The 16322-nt window shown below is 37.4% G+C and overlaps 1 protein-coding gene across 1 annotated transcript in view; it reads right to left on the bottom strand.

Annotated features, from left to right (window-relative positions):
- Positions 1-4439: 4439 nt before the first annotated feature.
- Positions 4440-16322, bottom strand: part of LOC309398197 (macrophage mannose receptor 1-like) — a gene marked incomplete at its 3' end in the record, with an annotated part of 55066 nt that continues 43183 nt past the window's right edge. Inside the window, exon 11 of the mRNA XM_081964854.1 lies at positions 4440-4474. Coding sequence (XP_081820980.1) covers positions 4440-4474 — 35 coding nt within the window. The remainder of the gene's footprint in view (positions 4475-16322) is intronic.

The raw sequence follows: 16322 nt of genomic DNA on the forward strand, positions 1-16322 counted from the left end.
CATCTTCAGCTCTGACTTGATGGTGGGGAATGGAAGGATTTATAATCTTTGCAGCCAGCTGGTCATTTGCATTCTTTTAGAGGGTCGTTGAGGCCACTTGGAGGTTTATCTATGTCCTCAGGGTCACCTGACTAGTGCAAATGGGTGAGGAGCTCTTTTGGCTACAGGATGTTTTCTTCCCTGTGTTCCCTTCACTGTTGAAGACAGACGCAGGCTGTTGGGCATGAGTCTGTGTTTTCTGCATCTCAAATCCATTCATACTCCCGCACCATTCAAAAGATGTTCATCCCAATGGAGTATGAACAGATTTCCAGAAAAATTAGACTATAGAAACCATTTGTGCTTCTGTTTGAGATGCAGACAACACAGAGCACATCCTGCATCCACATCCATTTGCACTACTCAGGTGACCCTGAGGACATAGATAAACCTCCAATTGGTCTCAACAACCCTTTAAAACAGGAGTCCTCAAATTTTTGAACAGGGGGCCGATTCATGGTCCCTCACACTGTTGGGGGGCCGGACTGGGTGGGTGGTCGTGGTTAGGTGGTCATGTGACTGGGTGGGCATGGCCAATTTAGCAATTTAGCCTTTATACTTGCTGTACTTGCTCAACCCAAGGCATCCATTTACTTAAGACCCCCTCCGCAAAGGGAAAAAGAGCACAAACTTTCTTGCCACTTGCCTAACTTCATTACAACAGCAGCTTCAGGCTCCTTAAAATAGGTCATTGAAAAAAGAATAAAACAAACAGGATTTCCTTCAAAATAACTCCTGATCATATGTTTCAGATAATCCACAATAAATCAGACTGAAAACTGCACCAATTAAGACTGCAACTAAAACCCCCAAGATGGGCATTGAGAGACATTGGAAGCAGGCAGAAGAAGGTGAAAATTAACACACATACATACACATACACACACATACACAAACACACACACACTCTCTACTCATTCAATGGGAAATGTGGGCCTGCTTATTTGGGATTACAGGGCTAAAGGTCCAGCAACACATTTGGTGGATGTCCTTTATATATGAGAAGAATCAAAGCAGTGGGGGAATTCTCCTTCAGGCATTATACTGCAGTTGCATTTAAATTAGTGTTAGCCAACTTCAGCTGATTTTGAAAAAGCTAGGAGATGTGGCTACATGTCCCCCCCACCCTCCCACCCACTTTTAAAACACTACTGTAAAAGTGGTCCCTTCCCTACTCACCCACTAGCCCTGGATCACATGGCTGAGAAAAACATCTGAAACACTGTTTTTAAAACATTTTTAAAGACTTTTAATGATTTTAAAGCATTACTTTACAAGCTGACAGCTGCTTTGTAAGCCGGCACCACCACCCCTCCTACTCACCCACCAGCCCTGGATCACATGGCTGTGAAAAACATCTGAAAGGCTATTTTTAAAGCATTTTTAAAGACTTTTAAAGCACTACTTTACAAGTTGACAGCTGCTTTTCATCCTACCACCCCACGGGTCGGATACTTTGCATTGATGGGCCGTATCTGGCCCATGGGCCATAGTTTGAGGATGCCTGCTCTAAAAGAATGCAAATGACCAGCTGTCTGCAAGGAATATAAATCCTTCCACTCCCCACCATCCAGTCAGAGGTGAAGAAGCTTCTTGAATGAAAAAAGAAACAAAAAAAGAAAATCCAGTTGCCTCCTGAAAAAAGGACCTTTGGGACAAATTTGACCTGGATGACTGAGACTCTCCATAGACATTTACATCACAATCTGTTTCTATTGTGATTTTCCAGTGAATATTTTTTCTTCCTTTCTTTCTTTAAACTGTTGTAACTATGTACCTTTCAATGTCTTCCGTTTCCTTTCAAGTAGTAGCAACAAGTACAACTGGAACAAAAATCTATTGCATAATGGAAAGGAGGAAAACCAAGAAAATATCTAGAGGGGTTGTTTAATGGATTATTGAACAAATGTAAATATATTTTTAAAGACCTGATACGCGTTTTCTATTATGGCTATTCTATCTTTCTTTATGCTGTAAAAATGACTTTATTTATAAAGTTCATTCCTTTCTTTTAATTTGTTTGTAGTGTGAGAGAAAAAGAATGAAATAAAATAGATGGCACTGACTGCTTACCACTTATAATTTACCACACGAATTGTTTTAGGCCCATGAATGAATTCCCATGTAAGTTCCTTCTGTCGCAAACCAATCCAGCTCCCCTTTTCCAACATAGCATCAAGCCATATCTTTAAAAAAAATCAGAATCATTTGTAAATAGTACCTTATTTGAGATTTCATGAGAATTGATGATGGAAAAGGTTAGAATGAAAAATGGAAATTCAGCCCATGCAAGTCAAAAAAAGTTACTTTTGATTTATGACAGTTTTTTTAACTTGTTTATTGAACTTATAATCTGCTACAATTAAATGATTCCCAATGGCTTACAAAATGTGCAGCATGTGATTAAAATATCTATGATAAAATAGAAATGTAATTTACAAAATAATTAACAATGCCATCTATTAAATCAAGAAAATACCCGGCAATTCAGTCTTTAGCCACTTCCTAAAAGTAGGGAGATGGTAAGACTAAATTCCAAGGTGAAGCCATTTCTGTAGCAGGACTGCTCTTGATAGACTGTTACCAACTACATATGAATAAATATAAATATATTTATAGAAATATAAATCAATTTAGCTTTTGTATTGATTGTGAAGTTTCACTGGGATATGTTAAAGCAGGTAGGACACACTATCAAAAACTTTCCTCTTCAGGCATAGGGGGAGCATGGAAAGATACATGTTCGGCATCACAAGACAAGATTGAGAAAAACCTGCACATGGATTAAAGAACAAACCAAAGTATATGATATCATCAAGAGAGTAAAAGAAATTCAAGGAATCTAGTTGGCAGAGTCCAGGGGAAGATATTTATTTGTTAGGATTTTAATGTTTTAATGCTGGCAGCTGCCCAGAATCATTTCATTGCAAAAAGGGAAATACATAAAGGTAAAGGTTCCCCTCACACATATGTGCTAGTCGTTCCCGACTCTAGGCGGCGGTGCTCATCTGAAGAGCCAGCGCTGTCTGAAGAGCCAGCGCTGTCTGAAGATGTCTCCGTGGTCATGTGGCCAGCATGACTAAATGCTGAAGGCACATAGAACACTGTTAACTTCCCACCAAAGACGATTCCTATTTTTCTACTTGCATTTTTACACGCTTTCAAACTGCTAGATTGGCAGAAGCTGGGACAAGTAACGGGAGCTCACTCCGTTATGCGGCGCTAGGGATTCGAACCACCAAACTACTGACCTTTCTGATCGACAAGCTCAGCGTCTTAGCCACTGAGCCAGATAATCTGTATCTTGAAATTTTTTTAAAAATCTGATTTATAAAGGAATTGGATTCAATTGTTTGGCATATCTTCAGAATCCCAATGAAAATATGATTTTCTAGTGAAAGTCAAGCTTAGGCTAAGTTTACTAGACACATAGTCAATTTCTCCGGGTAAAATTCTTTAGAAATAATATATGTGCAAATACATATTGTTGCATTTCTTAACTGTTATTGCTATCCTTACTTTCTTTTCTTTTTTAATGCTCAGAATCATGGTATAATCACTCAGTGATCTATTGGTGCTCCTGCCATCATCAAACTTTTCCTGATTGGGAAGTTCTTTTGTCTTTGTCTATATGTAACGTGACTTGATGGAAGTGAAACTGTGAGGAACATCGTCATTATTTGTTTTAACATTTGAATAAGAAATGGAATTAACTTTTATTATATAATTTTTAAACAGTTTGAACAGTTTCTTTAAGACAATGATGCTGAACCTATGGCAAAGGTGGCGAGCCATGACATTTTGGGTAACATACCAGCAATCAGCAAAACCAAACTCCCCAAAATATCCAGAGACCACAAACCAGATTTCTGAAGCCATTTCAAGAACAAAGGCCTCATGCAACAAGGGGGAGCCTTGGATAGGCCCCATGGGCATGCCAAAAGAAAGAGAACCCTACCTGAAAGTAATCAACACATGTAAAACTTGAGGAATGCTTGGGCCATGGGCAATTACATGGTTTCCCAAGTCCTGCATGCCTTGGCGTGAGTCAGCTTTTAGAGTGGCAGTCGTGGTATTAGGCGCGAGCCCAGAGGTAGGTTGCTCCCAATTCGGTCTGGATTGGGTGAACCGGTAGTAGCGCCAGTGAGAGGCTCTGCCCACTCTCCTGGACACTTCTGTGTATGTGCAGAAGCTTCTACATGTGTGTAGAAGCATCGCACGCATACGTGAGTACGCCTGAACTGGTAGTAAGAAAATTGGCAACCCACCACTGCCTGGGCCTCATCTTCTGACCCAGTCTCAATGCTGTGGCCAAGTATCAGTATTCAGGACACGTAATCCTTAATAGATCTGCATCTACAAGGAGGGAAGTATGCAGTGGGATACCCCAAGGCTCTACCTTAGATCCAATACTCTTCAATGTCTTCATCAATGCCTTAGATGAGGGGATATATTAGAAAATCAACAAATTTGCAGATGACACCAAACTAGCAAAATAGCCAATAGTCCAGAAGAAAGGCTCAAGATATAGAAGATAATGACAGACTGGAGCACTGGGCCCTATGTAATAAAATGAAATTCAATGGTAAAAAGAACAAGGTTCTACATTTAGGCAAGAAAAATGAAATGCACAGATACAGTATAGGTGGCACCTTGCTCAATAGTAGTAACTGTGAGAGGGATCTTGGAGTCCTAGTGGACAAACCACTTATATATGACCCAACGCTGTGCTGCAGCTATCAAAAAAGCCAATGTAGTCCTATGCTACATTAATAGAGAGATGGAATCAAGATCACATGAATTGTTAATACCACTTTATAATGTCTTGCTAAGAACACACTTGGAATATTGAATACAGCTTTGGTTGCCCCAGTATAAAAAAGATATTGAGACTCTAGAAAGAGTGCAGAGAAGAATGACAAGGATGATTAGAGGACTGAAGGTTAAAACATTTGAAGAAAGGTTTCAGGAATTGGGTATGTCTAGCTAGTGAAAAGGAAGGCTAGGGATGACATGATAGCACTGTTCCAATATCTAAGGGGCTGCCACAAAGTAGAGTGAGTCAACCAATTCTCCAAAGCATCAGAAAGTAGGACAAGAAGCAATGGATGGAAACTAATCAATGAGAGAACCAACCTAGAATTAAGGAGACAATTTCTTGACAATTAGAACAATTAATCAGTGGAATAACTTGCCTCCAGAAGTTCTAGGTACTCCAACACTGAAGGTTTTAAAGAACAGATTGAACAACCATTTGTCTGAAGTGGTACAGGGTTAGGCTTGAGCAGGGGGTTGGACTAGAAGATCTCCAAGGTCCCTTCCAACTCTTATTCTAAATGGGGGGTGGGGTGTTGAGAATTGCTTCTCTTTTGTTTGGCGAAGGTAACATGCCAACACACTCAAATTACAGATTTTCTGAACTTTTGACACATCAAACCCAAAAGGTTTACCATTGCTATTTTAAGATTACAGTTTAGATTTTTGTTTACTCTTTTTTAAACCCCTCACAGCAATACTATTTGTTTTAACTTTTATTTTACAAAGTACCTATAAACTACAGAAATGGCATGTCTGCACAGAAAAGAATCTTTTCCTACTCATCAGAACCAAAACACTTACTGGTGAACCAGAGATGGTATTTAGAAGGTTCTGACCAGTTTGGAGAACTGGTAGCGGAAATTTTGAGTATTTCAGAGAACCGGTAAATAATACCTCTGACTGGCTCCGCCCCCATCTATTTTCTGCCTCCTGAGTCCCAGCTGATCGGAAAGAAATGGGGATTTTGCAGTAACCTTCCCCTGGAGTGGGGTGGGAATGCCAAGCCCACCAAGCGACACCCCACCCACCAAGCCATGCCCACAGAACCTGTAGTAAAAAAAACTTGAATCCCACCACTGTGGTGAACTACAATACAGAGGTCACATACTGATTCTTCAGAGGAATACAATCTAATTTCAGACTAGGCACATATTTGGGGGAGGGGATGTCATTGAGTGAATGGCTATTCTGATGATTATCTGGACAAGTTCCTACAATTTCTGAAACCAGATTTCAGAAATGCTTTGCCATTACCTTCTTCCTAGGGCTGTAAAAGACTGGCCCAAGGTCACCCAGCTGATTTTGTGGTAGAACAAGACCTCTTCCAGTGTCTTAACCACTATACTCTCAAAAATCATCCTCTGATTATATTAAAATAATCACATTTAATACAAAGCAGAAGAACCACATTGACTGAAATATGTAATGTGAATTGATCATGATAGTTCTGTGAGAATTCATAATGATAATCTATGAGAATTGCATTAAACTGAGCCATTTCATGGGATAACACTATCATATGAATGAAATTTTGTTATGTTGCTTTAGTTATTTTAAAATGAATCTTTTTTCTTTATTTAGAATTTTTATCATGTTTGTGTTACTATTCTAATCATAGATGTTTATAATTTTTATTTATGTTGTTTATGGCAAAAGTCCTTCAATTGTGACAGTACAGAAATTTAAGAAATAAGCAGGCTGTGAAAACGGAGAACAGTATAAAAACAACAGAAACAAAGGCAGAATATAAGGAAAAACAGCTGGATGACAGATTCAATAGATGGAAAACCAAAGCTTTGTATGGACAGCACTTGAAAAACATTGAAGGAAAATGTGATGACAACTTGACATGGACATGGCTTAAGATGGGAACCATCAAGAAAGAAACAGAAGATTTAATAATGTCTGCTCAAGAACAAACACTACAAACTAATGCCATGAAAGCGAAGATACAAAAATCCACTGACAACCCAAACTGCCGACTTTGCAACAACGAAGTCAAAACTGTTTCACATTTAATATGTGAATGCAGCAAAATCACACAAACTGATTACAAAGCTAGACATGACCGAGTTGCTTAATTAATTAATCAACTGGTCATTATGTAGAAAATACAATTTACCTGTATCCAGAAAGTCATGGGAACATAAAGTGGAAAAAGTTACCGAAAATGAAAAGGTGAAGATCTTGTGGGACTTTTGAATACAGACAGATTGTCAATTGGAACAGAACACGCCAGATATCACGGTTGTAGAGGGCTGAAGCATACAGTTTATTGATATCGCTGTTCCAGGAGATGCCAGAGTTGAAGAAAAAGAACTAGATAAAATAATGAAATATCGCTACATGGCCATCGAAACTACACGGCTATGGATGAAGAATGTTAACAGTGATACCCATTGTCATCAGGGCACTTGGTACCATGTCCAAGAATTTTATAAGATACATCAACAAATTGCCGCTTCCTGCAATAACACTGCAAAAAACTGCACTACTCGGAACATCTTATATTTTAAGAAGGTACTTGGTTGATACCTAGGACGCTGGCAGCAACCCATATCAACCATTAGCACCAGTTAATGGTATTTGTAATGCATTTTTGAATGATCAGTTGGCTGAGTTTCATGTTTTATGAATAAAGTATTACAACACACCTGACATAACAAGAGTTGAAAAGAAAAAAAGTTTGGCTCATTGACATTGCAATACTTGCTGATGTGCGAATTGAAGATAAGCAGCAAGAAAAAATTACAAGTACCGGAACTTGCAAATTGAACTTGAGCGACTGTGGAAAAAGAAATTGAGTGTTGTCCCGATTGTAATTGGAGCCCTTGGAGCAATACCTAAAGGGCTACCTCGCTATTTGGAAATTCTAAATTTATCGGACTTGAACATTCTGACTCTACAAAAAACCACCCTACTTGGAAGAGTTTATATCCTCCAACGTTACCTTAACAGTTCCTAGGTCCTTGGTTAGGACTCGAGCTGTTGAGCTACCAACCAGCCCCAAAGGCTGTGAATCTAAACAAAGATCATCATCATCATCATCATCATCATCATCATCATCATCCTACTTAATCAGTGTACCTTTTCTTTTTCACTTGAAATCTGGACAAGATGTGAATCCTTGTAGTAGGAACATCGATTTTCTGCCCAGGCATGGTCCCCTTTTTTTTCCTTTTCAAAATAATAGCAATGTCCATCAAAATACCACCATGGTACATTATGGGGACATTTTGGACTTTTAAGGCCTAAAAATAACACAGACTGAATTGGAAAAACATTTTTTAAAAATACTAACTATATATTCAGTGAGAGCAATGCCTTTATCTGAAAAGATTAACAAGGTACAATTTTATTCCTGATCAAGATTTTAATATTTTAATGTATATTCAAATTATACTTAGTATTAAAAGCCCACATTTAATTTAGCTAAATAAAATTCAGACACAGCCAAATTTTGCTGATTGAAAAATTTAAAAGCAAATCTATATATTGTACAGATAAAGAATCTTGCAGTTAACTGGGGCTTCTTTCTCTCACCCCCCTTTCCCCCTTCCTCTTAAAATTATATATTTATGACCAGGACCGGATGAATTACAGGCTAGGGTTCTGAAGGAATTGGCAGATGAGATCTCAGAACCACTGAACTATATCTTTCAAAAATCCTGGAGCACCGGGGAACTGCCAGAGAACTGGAAAAGGGCTAATGCAGTTCCCATATTTAAAAAAAAGGGAGGGAATAGATCCAGGAAACTGCAGACCTATCAGCCTGACCTCAATACCAGAAAAGATTCTGGAAAAGATAATCAAGCAATGAATCAGCAAACACCTAGAAGCCAACAAAGTAATAACCAAAAGCCAACATTAACAGACTAATCTTATTGCATTATTTGGCAAAGTGACAAAATTAGTGGACCAGAGGAATGCTGTCGATATAATTTACTTGGACTTCAATAAGGCATTTGACAAAGTAGACCATAACCTACCCTGTTTCCCTGAAGATAAGACCTCCCCGGATAATAAACTCAATCTGGCTTTTGAGTACATGTGCTAAAATAAGCCCTGTCCTGAAAATAACCCCCCCCCCCAATGCTCTGCCATTCCTGCACCTCAAAATAATAAGACCTCCCAAAACTAAGGCTTATTGGGGGGGGTGTCAAAAGAAAATGAGACCCTATCTTATTTTCAGGGAAACATGGTACTACTAAATAAAGTAGAAAAGTATGGGTTAGACAGCATTACCACCTGATGGATTCGTAACTGGCTGACCAACTGCACTCAATGTGTAACCCTCAATGGAATTGCATCTACATGGAAGAAAGTATGCAGCGGAGTACCCCAAGGCTCTGTTTTATGTTCAGTACTTCAACATCTTCATTAATGATTTGGACAAGGGAAAAAATGGGGGACTCATCAAATTTGCAGATGACACCAAGCTGGCAGGAATAGCCAACACTCCAGAAGATAGGCTTAAGATACAGAAGGATCTTGACAAACTTGAACATTGGGCGCTATCTAACAAGATGAAATTCAATGGTGAAAAAAGTAAGGTTCTACATTTAGGTAAGAAAAACAAAATGCACAGGTACAGTATATGTGGTACCTTAATAGTAGTAACTGTGAGAGGGACCTTGGGTTCCTAGTGGACAACCATTTAAATATGAGCTAGCTGTGAGCAGCAGCTGCCAAAAAAGCCAACACAGTTCTAGGCTGCTTAAATAGAAGGATAGAATCAAGATCACATCAAGTGTTAATACCATTTTATAATGCCTTGGTAAGGCCATACATGGAATACTACATCCAGTTTTGGTTGCCACAATATAAAAAAGATGTTGAGAGCAGAGGTGGTTTGCTCTGGGTTCGGCCCAGATCGGACGAACTTATAGTGGTGGTGGCGGCAGGCTCCGACCACACACCTGAACACTTCTGTGCATGCGCAGAAACATTGCATGCAAGCAAGTGTATACGTGAGCACGAGCAAACCGGTAGCACTGGTTGAGACTCTAGAAAGAATGCATAGAAGAGCAACAAAAATGATTAAGGGACTGGAGGCTAAAACATATGAAGAACAGTTGCATAAACTGGGTATGTCTAGTTTAATGAAAAGAAGAACTAGGGGTGACATGTTAGCAATGTTCCAATTTCTCAGGGGCTGCCACTAAGAAGAGGGAGTCAAACTATTCTCCAAGCACCTGCGGGTAGCAATGGGTGGAAACTAATCAAGGAGAGAAGCAACTAAGGGGAAATTTCCTGACAGTTAGAACAATTAATCAATGGAACAACTTGCCTGGAGAAGTTGTGAATGCTCCAACACTGGATATTTTTAAAAAGATGTTGGATATCCATTTGTCTGAAGTGGTGTAGGGTTTCCTGCCTAAGCAGGGGGTTGGACTAGAAGACCTTCAAGGTCCCTTCCAACTCTGTTATTCTAAATTCTAACGCTTGGGAAAAAATAGCTATTTATGTAAAATTATGAGTAAGGAAAAGTTGTGAACCTGTTTGGCATCTCAAGACTATGCTACTGCTTTGTTTATTCTTGGTCATTTGCAGAAGTAAATGCATCCATTCTTAGCAAGAGGCAGTAATCATCAGTTTGTTCTACTAAATATGAATACCATAAAATTCTGATAGGTTTGCTAAAAGCAGCTTGCATATTTTGTTTCAACATTGTCTCCTTGAACCATTTCTAAGAGAAGCAGTAGTTCCTACCGGTTTGGACCAGTTTGGCTGAACCAGTAGTGATTTGGTGGCCTGGGTCGCTGGAACCGGCAGCGACCCAGGCCTGCCACGCCTCCAAACTGGTTGTCCAGATGGCACCATAGGCTCTGCCATCTTGTTTTTTGCTTCTGCGCATGTGCAGAGCAATTTTTATTGCACTACGCATGTGTGCGCCATGCAGCCACGAGCCAATCGGCATTAGTGACTGCCGGAACCCACCTCTGAAGAGAAGGGATGGTGCTCAGAAGCAGATATCAAAGTTTTCCAGATAGAGAAGTTAATTTGCCACACAACTTTATTCTTTAATCTCTGTAGGAATTTTTAGTTAGATGAATAGGCCGCTCAGGGGAATATTAAATGATTAACAGAAGCTGAATAATGGAAATAAGACATTGTGTTTCCATTTTTATTTATGGATCTATTTATGACTAATTGTCCCTGAATACAGTTATATCTGTAGGCAAAAAGAAAATCCACACAAATTAGAGTAGAGTTTAAAAGAATTTAACACTAAACTAAATATCCAAAATTGTTCTCTTCATTTTCCCAATATTCTTTCATAAAACAATATCTTAAACAACCTTAAAAGATTTTGAAGGAATGCAGCAATGCAAAGTGCAAGCATGTCCTGGAATCTTAACTATTCATCGCATTCAATTTAAAATTACAGCTGTTACAGATAATATGACTATCTAAAATTCACAGAAAAAATCCTTTCAATTGTACAGAAGTTATAGAAAAGTATACTTCTTTCATGTAACTTTTTACTTTACATTACTATGCACATCTGATTAATATTCTTTTTTCCAGTGTTGTTCTAATAAAATTCATTCTGTTGGTATGATAGTTTTTCTGACCTTAAAGCCATACATATCTAGGTTTCCAATCATGATCACAGTCTAATGCCAAAGCCAGAAAATATTCAGATGCAAAGACAAAACGCTTGATGGAAGGCAGTCACAACATTTTGGGAAAAAGCATACTGTAACTGTTTTAAAAGTTACAGGTACAATCTATGTTTGCTCCTCATGCTTCTCCCCCCCTACTTCAAATCTGGAACTTCACATAATCCTATCATTCTTTAATATATTTTAAACTTGTTCTCACAGTGGCATTGATTTGCTCTGACTGAGACTGAACTGCAATTTAGTCCCATGGCTTTTTGTCTGCTTGCTAATTCCATGCAAAAACTTTGGCTTGGAAAGCCAATCCTGTATATATGTGTGAATGGGTTCATGACTAATAATCATATTCTGATTTCCTTTGAAATGTGTACCTTCTATATTTTATATAAGTTACATACGTAGAGTTACATAGTTAGCTATTATAAAGGCTCAATTAAACTATCCATCAGCTACATCATTTCACAAAACATACTCATGAACAAAAACTAAATTTGTTTTAAAACATGGGGAGTTCTGTGGGTAAAGGGGCACAACTGACACAAAACACAGCAGGCATGTATAACTATTTAAGATATTCCCTTAGATTCTGTAATACATTGTAATCTTTGATATATAAAACACAGCTAAAATCAACTTTATGATGTTCATTTATAGAAAAATTAGACTGTTTACTTTCTGTGATTTTACAAAGGGTTTAAAGTTAGCAACAGATTGTTTCCTTCATTACAAGCAAAAGCTTTACAGTATGTGCCATTTGAATCTATGCTATATTCAGAAAAGAATGAGAAATAGTTTAAATGAAGATGAACATATTATTACTGTACCTAATTCACACAGTTCACCTTTGAATTGACCATGGCAGTACAATCTTTCTGGGCAATTTCCAGTTATTGAATTACATCTGAATCCTCCATAGCATTTCTTACAAGGAAAGCCACAGTTATTGCCATAGTAACCAAGGGAGCATTCTATGAAAAAAATCACAAATCATATTATGTCAAAAAAGAATATACTTAAAAACATTCAAGAATTCTCCTTGCAACCAAATTCTGAGTCCAATAAGTGACAAGGTTCTAGAAGGATTCATCTTATTCATATACTCTCATTATGTAAAAGGAATCATCCTAGGATCATTGAAAGTGGCCATGTTGCTGAATTTAATCTCTATTCAGTGCAGAAATCTAAATCAGAACATCCCCCCAGTAACTTCTCAGCTATCAGTCTCTATATCATATCTGAAGAAAGCAGCTGATTTGGAATTGATCTCATTGTCAAATTATTTGAACAAAAATTTTATCTAATACTCCAAAAGAATCTATTTTTCTATATTTTAAATCCATTATTTGCATCCTATTCCCTGGAATAGGGGTCACATTCTTTTGTGTGATAGATGAATGGTATTACTCCATTTCCACGCCTCCATGTATATCCAGTTTATCTTCTTAAAGCTACAGATAGCATGTTTTTGCAATTTCCCCCCATAAGATCTGTTCTCCTATTCTCAGATTGCCCTTCCATGGAGCCATTCCATTGTCTGAATTCTTAAAATATGCTAAACAGAACTGGAAATAACACCTAAGGTGAAGTCTAACTAACATAGAACAGAATGTAGCTATTACTTTAGTTTTTATTTTATGGTCATCCACACACATATGATTCATACAGGTTACAATGCAAACACATACTCTGCTTGTAATTAACTACTATTTTAAGATTCTAATGGAAGACACTTGAAGATTTATTTTTACATGTAGAATTAGTCTGTGTTTATGACTGCTGCGTTTGGTAAATATTGAAAGTTATGACAGTGCTTATGGCAGAAAGCTGCAAGTTGTAGACACATGATGTTGATGATGTTATGCTTAATAACCATGGGTGATTTATTTAACAATGACGGCAGAACTGATGTCATAAAACCGGTATGATCATAGGATTTTTTTGCTTAGCAATAGAGTTCCAAGTCCCAATTAGTTGCTATCCAAGGACTACTTGTACTATTATCAAACCAGATACTTGTAGTCTACTTTACAGTCAAGGTTTTCTTGATAATTTTTTGCACCTGTTTGTTACATTCTGTAATTTACAGCTGCTTCTTATCCTGCCATAATCATTTTGAGTTTTGATGTTATATTCTTCATTAGTTATCACTCTCTTGTATGATCTGCAAGTTTAATAAATATACCCTACTGATCTAAATCATGAATGTTGAAAAATATTGGACCTAAGTCTGGGCCTTATATTATTATATGGGACACTTTTCCTTAACTTGATGAAGAACTGTTGATGGGTACTCACTGAGTCTGGTTGCAAATCAGTTGCAAATCCACCTAATCATATGCCACCTGGATAATAAAATAGACTCTGACCAGAATGTCATAGCGGACTTTGTCAAATGCTGTGCTGAATTCAAGTTATATTATATACACATCATTTGCATAACCTGTAAATAAAATTACCTCAGAACCTAAAGGGTAGTGCAGCAAGACTTGATTCTTTCATATCTATGTTTTCTAGTGATCAAGGCATTCAATCAGTATCAAACTAACAGTTCTATAGTTTCCAGATCCAAGCCTAAGGAGAAGGGGGTGCAGGCAGTACAAAGGGGGCCCATGAAGGGGATTTTTTTTTTTAATTTTTCAAAACCAAATTTTTAAAAAGAAAAACAATATTGGATATATACTTCATACTCTATAATTTGTGTGAATAGCAAAACCGCCTTGCAACCTTGTTAGACATAACTTTTATTAATCTGAAACTCAGTGAACAGTTACTTATGTAATTTATTGAATTTTAATTTTATTACTTATTTATTTAAATTTGCACGTTTAGTTACATTTCATTTATGAATATATTTTATATTTCATTTCAGTTTATGAATGGTTATGAAATGTCATCTCAAAAATCTGGAGCTCAAAAACACAAGGAAAAACAAAAGCACGATGAGACTAATAAAAAGGGGCAACAAATGCTTTTTCAATCTGGCATTAAATGAAAAACAAGTGAAACTAAGCAAAATGAAACTTTAAATCAGTGTTTCTCAAACTTGGCGACTTTAAGTCCTGTGGACTTCAACTCCCAGAATTCCCCAGCCAGCTATGCTGGCTGGGGGATTCTGGGAGTTGAAGTCCACAGGACTTAAAGTCGCCAAGTTTGAGAAACACTGCTTTAAATTCAGAGCAATGTGAGAAAAGTGCAGAACTGAAAAAAAAAAGGTTGGGATCTGATGAGGCCAATTTGGATTTTCAAGAAACATCAGATCAAGTAAGTTATCAATTTAAAGATTTAGAGAAACAATTGAATATTAGTGATGAGAGTACTTCACTATCTACAGAATCTGGGCAAGGCAGACATAGTGAAGAGAAGAGTAAGTCAAATACCGGAATTGATATTGGACTTCTTATAACAGATGTGCCTTCTCAACTGGATATAGAAAACTATGTTGTTAAAGGTCATATTGGCTTTCCTAAAACATTTCCCAAAGATATAGATAACCAGGTTTTTTCCCAAGAGTATTCTAACATTTCAAAGTTTAAATGGTGAAAAACATGATCGAGATTGGCTTGTCTGGAGTGAAGTTAAACAAGCATTATTTTGTTTTCCTTGTCGATTATTTTGGAACAAGATTTGTTGCAACATTAGCTCAGAATCTAAGACTATGGTTGCATCAACAAAAGGATAGTCAGCAGCTAAAAAGTGGCGAAAACTATTTATTTGCATCCCAGAGCAATAATCATAGGCAGTGCTATTTGGCTTGGCGAGAACTAGAAAGACGCTGTATTCTGGCAAGGCCATTGGCAGTCTATTGGAGGCATCAATTGAAACAGAATCTGTCAAGTGGTACAACATTATGAAAAGAAAGAGCTTATAATCAATCTAGTATTAAATTCATTGCTTATGTATATTGTTTCATTATTGTTTATATATTAATGTGCTTTATTGTTTTTATTATCTTTTACAGAAGTATCTTCCTTTTCATCCATTGTACCCAGGCTACCACACATTTACTGCCTGGAGAACACTGAGCCTATTGACAGCTTTGGAATAGTTCAAAGGTAGCTTTAAACATTTGATATGACTACACATAATAGGAATTTCTATATAAACAACAATAAACAAGTGCAGATTTGATGAATTAAAAACATGAGGAGAGGAGGATACTTGTAATTTATTTTTGTGTGGAATGAGAGTAAAAGGATTCTTGTTGCCCCAGCAATGAGTTAATGTTTTTGTATTCTTCTACTGGTCAGCTGAAGAGTAAGCACAGGATTATCCCCTATGTGCTCTCATCTAGAGGCTGACATAAACAAAAACAATACCATGCTGGCACCAAATATCTCTGGGATTAAGAAATAGAAATGGTTTGTTATAGAAGTACCTTTTGTTATTATGTTTATCTGTTTGTTGAACAGATGCTATATAATGGTTTTTCTCTTCCTTTCCTTTTATTGTGAATGTATGTATGTGTGCCTGCAAACAACTTTTTTTTAACCAATATGTTCACCAAACTTGACTTATCCTGAATTTGAGCTGTTCCAGTGCTCTCTATATACAGTAATCCCAGGCTTTGAACCTTTCCTTGATTATTTGCTCATACTTTTACCTCATCTATGTGAAGGAAAAACACAAATTCTGCCCAAATTTTCCATTTATAGCAAAAAGCCTAGCCTGACAGCTAAAATGGCAGGTCCAGAAATTTTCTTTGTTTCCATAGAGAAATGGCTTGCCATTGCCTTTCCCCCACCCAATTTCATAGTTTAAGCTTCAATGCTTAGATTTCCTGGTGGTCTTCCTTCCCGGCATTAATAAGATCCAAGCCTGTTTAATTATATGAAATCAGCC

Source organism: Natrix helvetica (assembly GCF_964273705.1).
Source record: "Natrix helvetica genome assembly, chromosome: 1".
NCBI lineage: Eukaryota > Metazoa > Chordata > Lepidosauria > Squamata > Natricidae > Natrix > Natrix helvetica.